Raw genomic sequence first — 10,161 nt, 5'->3', positions numbered from 1 at the left:
GTTAAAGTCCAACAGGTTTATTTGGTAGCAAATACCATAAGCTTACGAAAGCTGCGTGTCTTCGGGACTGAAGTTTCTGTTGAACACTTTCCGATAATATGTTCCACCGCGATTTCATTTATGCATTTCATTCAAATTTTAGATTGCGCATGCGGTGGAGAAGCTTCTTTCATGAGTCCACCTCCTCCAGATAAAGACTATCCTTTTCCAGACATGGGTCATGGAGATTCTGTCACTCAGCCGGTGTCCTCAGCTGTCACGACAGAAAGAGAAGCGGTGACTTTAGAATGTATCTCTCATCCCACATTTCACTCTCTCAAAAGGGCAACATTCTGAACACACCCTTTGTGTCGTTTTTGCAACTCTTGGTTTGTAAGCGACGTAAACCAAATTATTCTGCCAATCCTTGGCACGATTCTGTTTGATAAACTGAGCACTTACTCGAAAGTCTTCGCGCTCTCTCAACTTCATCGTACTCAGGACTTGAACAGGGAACTCCAGCAATGATTTCTGCAAATTTAGCCTTATTTTCACAAATAGATACCAACGGTAACAAAGACAGTTTGTAAGGAGCTCCATCTTAGATTTCTGGGCTGCATTTGTTTCTTGGTATGTAATGTCTTAAACTCTGAATCCACTCAACTGCCAAATTCCATAAAGAAAAATCCGCCAGCGGAGGGCGCCACATTCTAGCCTGGGCGTCAAAACTCATGTGATATTGTCACTCAAGCCTATATGGATGGAAGGCAGGTGATGTCGCAATAGCCAACCCTCCACCTCCCCCTACCCCCCGCCACACACACGCACACATACGCAGACACACACACACGCATGCACACTCACTGCAATCAGCTGAACAGAGCCCGCGTTCTCTCCCTCCTTCTCAATCTCTGACTCATTCCATTCCCATTCACTGAGAGAGATTCAGCCAGTCATGTTTCTGATCATACTGGCGGCGCTCTTGCACAGTAAGTACTGGATAATGTTTATCAAGCCTGATAAACATATCAATACACGTAGATGGCAACTTAATTAACGACCCCCAAATATACATATGGGAGACTGCAGAAACGGTTGCAGATACAAACAAATTTACATTAACTCTTATATTTTATTCCTCACCCTTTGCAGGTGGACTGTGCGCAGATCCAGTAACTCAGTCACCGGTGACAATAACCGTATCAGCGGAGGATTCGGTGCAGTTAGATTGTAAATATGCAGACAAGGGTATGTACTACATGCAATGGTATCAGCAGAAACCGACAGAGCCACCGAGATGGATTATATGAGTCATAGCCACAAAAACAAAGGGAAAAGCTGCAAATGGCAGTCCAAAGAGAGAAAAGTAGGTGTGAATGGCCAAACGACAGAGAAACTGAAATCAGAGGGTAAGCTGTGACAGATGAAGATAAGGAGGGAGGGGGGAGATGGGTGGAAAAGAGGTAAAATTGAGAAAACGGGGGGAAAGGGAAGCAAAGGAGGAGGAAAGAAATGGAAAGGGGAAAGCGTAGGAGGCGGATAAGAAAGACAATAAAGGAATAAAAGGAAGAAAACAGTTAAAAATTAACCGATTTCCTGTTCTCACTCCGCCTTACAGGTTGAAGAGATTAAATGGACAAGTTTGGGTCTCATCCCTGCCCAGGTCCCCGAGGGGGGAACAAACTCCTCAGTTTATTTCTCCCGACGCTGAGAGCCAAGGGAGCCGAGCGCTGATTGGGTCATTTGAAGACAATGGAATTCTACGGTTGGCTGTCAATGAATGACGTTGTCAGCAATGAACCAATCAACAGCGGCCCGGATGTAACTCAACTTCTCACCAGCTCTTGACAATTACAATGTCAACTTCAACCCTCTCGGCTCACATCCCCCTCGACCTCTCTGCAAACATGTCTCCTGTGACTCTGTGCTTATTCCTCACAGCTGCAGCTCTACTAACCGGTAGGTTCACAAGTTACAAACTCTGTGTTTCACATATTTACCATTCACTGCATTCAATTGAGCAGTTCGATTAACGCACTGGTAAAATATATATTGATTCTAATATCAATTAGAATCATCTTTGTTTCAGCAAGGGAGGAGGCAAAATACCTCAGCTGAATGAGAGTGAAGAGTTAAGGTGGGATTGCAGGCCCCGCCGGAGCCGCTGAGGGACTTTGACAAACTTGATAAAATCTGGATGAAAGCTTTGACAAACCCGAGATCTAAAACCCACGGACAGTTTAGTTTCCCCATCAAATAACGTGAAACGAAGGCGAGGATCTGATCTCCTTCGAAGGTGTTCATTTAACGGAGTGTCGTTTAACCGCGACAAACACGTTCCCGTTACAACCTGCGTGTTGCGGGATTTATATTCCTGTTTCGATGCTGTGATTCATTTTTCAGATTATTGGCCAGGGTGACGGGCCGAATCCGGCCATTAAACGAAGTGAACTGACATCGTTTAATTTCGCATTACTCTTGGCTCTTACAGGACAATGTGGAGGAGATCCAGTTTCACAGATCCCGGCTGCAGTCACAGTGAGTGAAGGAGATGATGTTCAGCTATTCTGTAATTATACAACTGCAAGCACTGACAATTATTACCTATTCTGGTACCGTCAGTATCCCAGCGGATCCATGGAGTATCTACTGATGAGAAGCAAATATACCGGGAACAAAGAGAGATTCCCAGGAGACCGTTTATCAGCGGAGCTCAATGATACAACCCGTACCCTCCCGCTGAAAATGTCTAAAACAGAGCTGGCAGACGCCGGGGTTTATTACTGCGCACTGAGACCCACAGAGACACAGAGCTGGGCTGAACCTGTACAAAAACCCTCAAAACCTCACTCAACATGAACAGGGTAAACAGGAGTCCCAAGATAAACAGGAGTTGGGACGGTGAGAATCGTGGTTCCACCGAGACTCGGACTCAGACTGCTGGATTGAAAGTCCAACGTGCTCACCGTGACATCATGAAACCAACAGGCGCCAGTATAAGGCAGGAGGTCTTTCACTCAGATCTCACACATACACATTCTTGGTCAATAAGGGTTGTTGCTGTTTGACACCAACTGCTCCTTTCTATCGACAGAGCGTTAAAGAGGAGTGAAAATGAGAAAGAGAAACACTGATGTTGCGGGCATCTGTCGACAGAGGCCCAGCAATGTGCTTTGTAATAGCAGTGGAATAGGCTGACAAATTGTCCTCTCGATTCGCACTTGGTGAAAACTTAAAGCGGAATGTCCTTCAGCAAAGCAATCATCGGCATTGACAAAGAAAAGCAAGGTCCTGCGGAGATTTGAACTCAGATCGCTGGGTTCAAAGTCAAGAGTAATACCCATTACACCACAGAACCCAGAAAATCGCAAACAGATGCAAATGACTTATGAAACACGACTACTTCTGCTGATATCTCCCGGTACGGCTTGCGAAGGAAATGATTTGCTATCGATTTGGAGGGCTGTGTTGTTCACTGGATTTACTACAATAAAGTTTATAAAATGTCTATCTCTTTGATGAAGCACAGGCGACAAACTGTCAGGACTGCTCCTCTATAGGTTTTTGTACGACTCGCATTAATCTTTACAACACTGTGCCTCCACTGCACAGAAATAGGTAGCAGTGTCTGTCACCCGAGTGTCGCCAACACTCAGAGCGCTTCGTTTCTCTGCAACAATGTTCCGAGCCCTGATCCTGCCCTGATCGCTGGTACCGCTCACCAGGTGCTGCACGGTTCGGTCCGGGTATTGTCTGTACCATTGTAGGACCCGTCCAGCTGCTGTAGTGGAACAGTTCAACGATGCCAGGTCTCCCTCGGTAACCACCACAGACTCTGGGGACTGTGATACCTCTTCACTGCCAGCGGCATCTGGGAAGGATATGTAGATATGCAACAACATCATAAAATTAAAATCTCATACTGCAATACAATGTTGCACAATAAAGTACAATTGGACGCATAATACAAGATAACAACAAAACAGAATACTATTTAACAGAACATAGCATCGCTAATGTGTGAAATATCGCTGTCAGAAATAGCGACCACACTTACACTGAGGGAAGAGTAAGAAATCCAGGGAGATGATCACTGAAGCGAAGCTGAGCTTCATGTCGGATCCTATCGACATAAAGGTAAACTTGCAGGTTGAGTCCGTAATTAAGAAAGCAAATGTAATGTTGTCATTTATCTCAAGAGGCTTGGAATACAAAAGCAGGGATGTACTTCTGAGGCTTTATAAAGCACTGGTTAGGCCCCATTTGGAGTACTGTGAGCAATTTTGGGCCCCACACCTCAGGAAGGACATACTGGCACTGGAGCGGGTCCAGCGGAGATTCACACGGATGATCCCAGGAATGGTAGGCCTGACATACGATGAACGTCTGAGGATCGTGGGATTATATTCATTGGAGTTTAGGAGGTTGAGGGGAGATCTGATAGAAACTTACAAGATAATGAACGGCTTAGATAGGATGGACGTAGGGAAGTTGTTTCCATTAACAGGGGAGACTAGGACGCGGGGGCACAGCCTTAGAATAAAAGGGAGTCACTTTAGAACAGAGATGAGGAGAAATTTCTTCAGCCAGAGAGTGGTGGGTCTGTGGAATTCATTGCCACAGAGGGCTGTGGAGGCCGAGACGTTGAGCGTCTTCAAGACAGAAATTGATAAATTCTTGATTTCTCGAGGAATTAAGGGCTATGGGGAGAGAGCGGGTAAATGGAGTTGAAATCAACCATGATTGAATGGTGGAGTGGACTCGATGGGCCGAATGGCCTTACTTCCGCTCCTATGTCTTATGGTCTCTTATGGTCTTATCGACACTTGTAAAACAGTTGTAGGAAGATCTCAGGACAGGAAAAGCTCCTGGGAAAGCAAAGCTATTGGACATGAATCTGAGCCCAACACCAGTTATACTCTCGCGACCAGAGCTGGATCTCTGGGACTTTTGATCAGGAAGTGAAATAGTGAGGGAGCTCCAGCATCGATAGGGTGTGGGGGAGGAGCGTGCGCAAGAGTCAGAGCGTCCCGCATTGTGACGTCAGAGTATCCGCCTCTGTGACGTCAGAATGCGGGCATGTGAGGCGTCACCATGCAGCCCTTTGACGTCAGTGGGTCTGGTCTGAGGGTCAGAAACATCTCTCCCGGAGCTGATCTGAATCTCCAGCCCTGAGTTTGTGGGAATTTACAACTGATCAGAAACTGGTTTAACCTGTAAACTGATTTGATGGCGGATCTGCCGGTCTGATCGGATTCTGCAGTTAATTTTCTCGGTCATGACTGGAATAAAAATGGGTGAATGTTGAGTCCGAGGTTAATGTGGTTCCCGCTGGGTGTGTGTTTTATGCGGCTGAGAACAGCACTGCTCACAGTGGCTGTATCTATCCAGATTCTAGCCTTTGTCTAACATCAAGTGTAATTTGCTAATCCTGCACTTGATAGAAATCAATAAGGTTACATCGAGGTTTCTTTTGAATCAATTTTTAAAAAAACGCCATCTGGGCCTTTTGCTAAGATGAAGCTCAGGTCAAGCACTGGAAGGAATATAATACCTGCTCCAATCAGCGAGGATGTTGTTAATCAAGCCCAAGACTGGAAGAATGGGCCCTGTGTTGTCAGCTTCGATCTGCAATGTCTCTCTTGCAGCGACTTTCGAGTGGACCAATTCGGTTTTTGATTGGAAACAAAAAGCAGGCATCTCGGTCTTTGGGCTCGGATCAAGCATCAAATCGAGTCCAAGATCAGGTGCGATGCTCTTTCATGTCAGCTTGGATTTTTTGCGAGGACCATGAATTCGATTCAATTTGAATTGGTTTTGGGGGCAATTAGGAGATGGATTCTGGCTTGGCCAGTCCGCTCTCTGCATTGGCTTTGCAACGTTAAGCAATTACTATTTTACAATCCGACAGACAGGAGCTCCCGAAGACAATGCAAAGTGCGGGGTTGGATTGGTTTCCATCATAAATTCCGTAAGTGAGTTCTTATTCTGATCAACTCTTCAGAGTCCAATTTCTCCAGCTGGAGATGGAGAGGTTTGGCTGCCTGACCGGTGCTGTTGCTGTTGTTTGTTTCACGATTGTCTGCAAACATGAGTAAGACTCCCTGCGAGCGCAGTTCAATATCATAAAGCTGATATTGATCAGTGAGTTCCAGAATAAAACAAAGACAATCCTTGCAATATCATAGTTGAAACTTGTAAAAAAAACTACTTCTGTTTCTGTCTCATCATTTGAGGACAATCAGTAAGTGACATAATTTCCATGACTCAGATCTGAAATACAGGTTCAAACACGAATCAATCATATCGGAGTGTGTTTAAACTTTAGGTTGAAATCACGATAGGGAAATTACTTTAAATGTGTTTATTCCACAATTGCCTATCTGAAATTCCCCCTCCCCACCCCGTCTCAACCGAGGCAGACCGAGGGCCGGGTAACTGCAGAATACCCTCGGCCTGAGTAACTGTGTGCCAACCTGAAAAATAACGGCACACAGTAAACTCTGACACATGTATATAGTTTTAAGAAATGAAATGTAACAAAATGTAATGTTTTTGTAAATAAGCACTGTATTGTACTGTAAAAATGATTCTTTTTTGCACTGTTTATGACCTTTGGATCTGTCATTTTGCAATGTTTTATTGGAGAGTTTTTTTTTGTGAATAAAGTATATTTTTGAAATAAAAAAAACATGTGTCGCAGTGGTGTTTTTAGCCCTGAAGCTGGAGACCTGGCTTCCAGTGAGCAGAAATAACCCAAGCTGAGATATAATCAGTGTGCTTGTGAGGAAAATCGCTATATTGTTGGGGCCAGGGGTGGGAATGAAGTCGCTGGTCTGATTATTGAAACAGAGAAACACTGGGTTGTGAATTGTGTCAGAAAACATTTGACAGACATTCAAAATGAGAATGAACATTGATGGCAACCTGTTCTCAGGGATTGTTTTAAATAGCACAATGATAACCTTGCGAAATGTATATGCCAATATAAGCTGTCCCTTAGGCAGCAAAATACTCTGATCAAATAGACCCTTTGATCAAAGAGACCTTGAAAAGGAGAGTGAAGATGGGGAAAGTGCTGCACAATAATTCACACAGGCAAGAAAATGTCATCAAAGGTTGAAGCGTGAGTTAAGGAACTGTAAATGTATTTTTAGTATAGTTGCAAGTTAAAAATTCAACTGTGGCTCAGCCGTTCGTGTTGAGTGTTGTGTTTTGTTTTGATATTTTGTTTATGACCCTGTGACTATCACTGTCGAGACAAAATAATTATTTCTGTTTATCAGTGCGGGAGCGCCCTCTGCTGATCACTAACTGGAACTCCCAGTCTGGGGTTTTTGTGCGGTGTTCGCTACATCTGTACCAGTGTGGGCTCCATGGCACAGAAATACACGGCGCTGTCGGACAGAACAGCTCTGGCGATATTTAAAGGAACAGTATTGTTTCCTTTGTGCAAAGCAGCCGAGAATCTATCTGAGAAATCCGGAGACTTATCGGTATTGCCCGAGCTATATATCTTCATCAAATATCTCAGAGCTTGCCCGGGATACTGGATGTACCAGAACACAGTTTGAAAAGCAGCTGTCGAGCTTTTACAGTCCAGTGTTACGTTCTGTCCTTCCAGAACCGATAATTCAGGTCGATCTTGAAACACTGAATCTTCAGCATTTGCCCCTGTAAGAAAACACAGAACACACTCAATATCTGGGAGGGAAGAGAACCCATGGGACAGACACTGATCGTTTAAACATTGACTCAAAAAAAGAAAATCCTCGAAATTTTCAGTAGATCTGACAACATCTGTGAGAGGCGAACAGAGATAATGTTTCAAGTCAGGATGACACTTTGTCAGAGTTTATTGACAGTAAAGCAGTGTCCTGTTTTTTGGACAATTGATTTGTTCACACGTGACCCGGAAGAGAAGCAGCTTCGGATCAACAACCCACATCCTGATACCGGAAGCACGGAGTCTGATTCCAGCCAATCAGATTGCAGAAAACCCAAGTGTCTGAAACTTTATCTGGTGCATATGTTGAGACGTTGATTCAATGCATGCTCTTCTGCTGTGAGCTGTGCTCCGTATTCTTACTGACATTGTTATTATATCACACGGTGCAAATGAAACTGTTCCTTATCATTCTGGTGGTGCTAACTTGTAAGCGCAGGATATTTATTTGTGGAGCTATTTGTTTATAACAATTTTGCTCCAGTGTCTCACTGTATGAATGTTTTTTTATAGATCGGTGTCGCTCGGACCAAGTTTCACAAACTCCCACAGCGAGAACAGTCCAGAGCGGGGATTCGGTGCTGATAAACTGCAGTTATGATATGTCCAGCATTTATGGAATGTATTGGTACAGGCAAAAACCCGGTCAGAGACTGGAGTGGATAATAAGCAGATCATCGAATGGCAAAGAGAGAAAGGACCGGTTCGAATTGGAACTTTCCACTGCGGGCAAACGGGGCCAGTTGGTTATTGAAAACACGGAGAGCGCGGATGCCGCTCTGTATTACTGTGCGATACAGCCCACACTGAGAGGAAAGACGCTCGTCACTGTACAAAAACCTCACGCCTGTTTTCAGTTGCTGCAGCAATCCTACAAATAGCAGACTGCAGGCAATAGCTGCCAGAACTAGAGCAGGAAATGGAGCAGGTGAGCGGGGTTACCCGGGGCTTTGCAATTCCTGACAGCGACTTTCCTTTTCTCAGACATATTGAGAGTCAGGATGTAACTAATCCGATTGAAGGAACAGTCGCTCAGTGAGTGTGGGCTTTATGGTGAGGAAATCATCCGCATTCTTTAATTTAAACATGATACTACACTGTCTCGAATCAGACATTTGGTCTCTGCACAAATACAGAAAGATCTGGACAATATTCAGGTTTGGACTGAAACGTTGAAGCAACGTTCAGGTCACACAAGTTCCAGGCAATGACCGTCTCCAAAAGAAGAGGATCTGACGAACGTTCCTTGATATTCAATGGCATTACCATCGCGGAATCCTCCCCCCTGCTCCCCCCCATCCTCTCCCCCACCCCCAACAACATCCTGGGAGTTGACCGAAAGCTGAACTGGACCGAAGAATATGAATACAGTGGCTACTAGAGCAGATCAAAGGTTAGGAATCCTGTGGCGAGTAACTCGCCTCGTGGCTCCCGAAAGCCTGTCCATCATCTCCAAGGTACAAGTCAGGGGTGTGAATTGAATTCTCCAGACTTACCCACTTGTCTGCCTCCCTTGGCCCTGGTGTGACCACCTGCTGATAGCTCCTGTCTGTCACCTCCTCATTTTCCCTAACCAGACGATGATCCCGGAGCTGCAGTTCCAGTTCTCTAACACGGTCCCTTAGGAACCGCAGCTCGACACACCCATCACAGGTTCACAGGTTGTGAAACTTTCAATGTGCGGATAATGAGCAAAGTGCAAATTTGTCGATAGGGCAGTTTCCAGTGCCCGGATTTTAGGAGATGTTTCAGGAAATTCAGCCGTTTAAATATCTCGTAAATATCAGCGTTTATTTTAGTCATTTGTGAGACTTAGGCGTCACGGGCTCTCGTTGGAGGGCAGTTGAGAGTCAACCACATTGCGGTGGCTCTGGAGTCACATGTCGGCCAGACAAGGTAAGGGCGGCAGATTTCCTTCCCTAAAGTACATCAGTGAACCAGATGGGTGTTTCCGACAATCTACAATGGTTTCATGGTTTCAGTAGATTCTAAATTGTTATTGAGTTCAAGTTTCACCACCTGCCGTGCAGGAATTCGGACCGGGGTCCCCAGAATATTAACTGAGTTTCTGGGTTAATAATCTCACGATGATGCCACTCGGCCATCCCCTCTTTATTCATGATATTACCTGATTTTTAAACTGTCTATCACACTTTCCAATCTCTTCCATTTCTATTTCAACAGTTTATTCATTTTCTGTCCACTTCTCCTATGATAACTGAACTTTCCTATGTTCTGTTTTCCTCTCACTCAGTCTAGTTTACATGTTCCCTCGTTCCTCTTCTCCATCTGTTTTCAACTATCTTCATTTTAACGGGATTTCAATAACTAGATTGTATGTTTTATTTTGTGTTGCGCTCATTTCCTTTCTTTACGGATTTTTTTAACAATCACATCACTCACTCTGCCGCTCCTGCAGACACAGCAGAGTGGCTCTCGCAATCGATGCAGGTTTT

The 10,161-nt window shown here is 44.7% G+C and overlaps 1 gene segment (V, D, J or C); it reads right to left on the bottom strand.

Moving 5' to 3' along the window:
* Window positions 1–3,557: 3,557 nt before the first annotated feature.
* LOC144489855 (T cell receptor alpha variable 17-like) lies at window positions 3,558–4,094 on the bottom strand. The segment is given in 2 exon segments: window positions 3,558–3,850; window positions 4,037–4,094. Coding segments are annotated over 2 exon segments (351 nt in total).
* Window positions 4,095–10,161: the final 6,067 nt, after the last annotated feature.

The sequence above is a fragment of the Mustelus asterias genome, unplaced genomic scaffold (genome assembly GCF_964213995.1).
Source record: "Mustelus asterias unplaced genomic scaffold, sMusAst1.hap1.1 HAP1_SCAFFOLD_2608, whole genome shotgun sequence".
Lineage (NCBI taxonomy): Eukaryota > Metazoa > Chordata > Chondrichthyes > Carcharhiniformes > Triakidae > Mustelus > Mustelus asterias.
The sequence above is the reverse complement of the archived record's forward strand: the minus strand, read 5'-3'. Positions and strand labels throughout refer to the sequence as shown.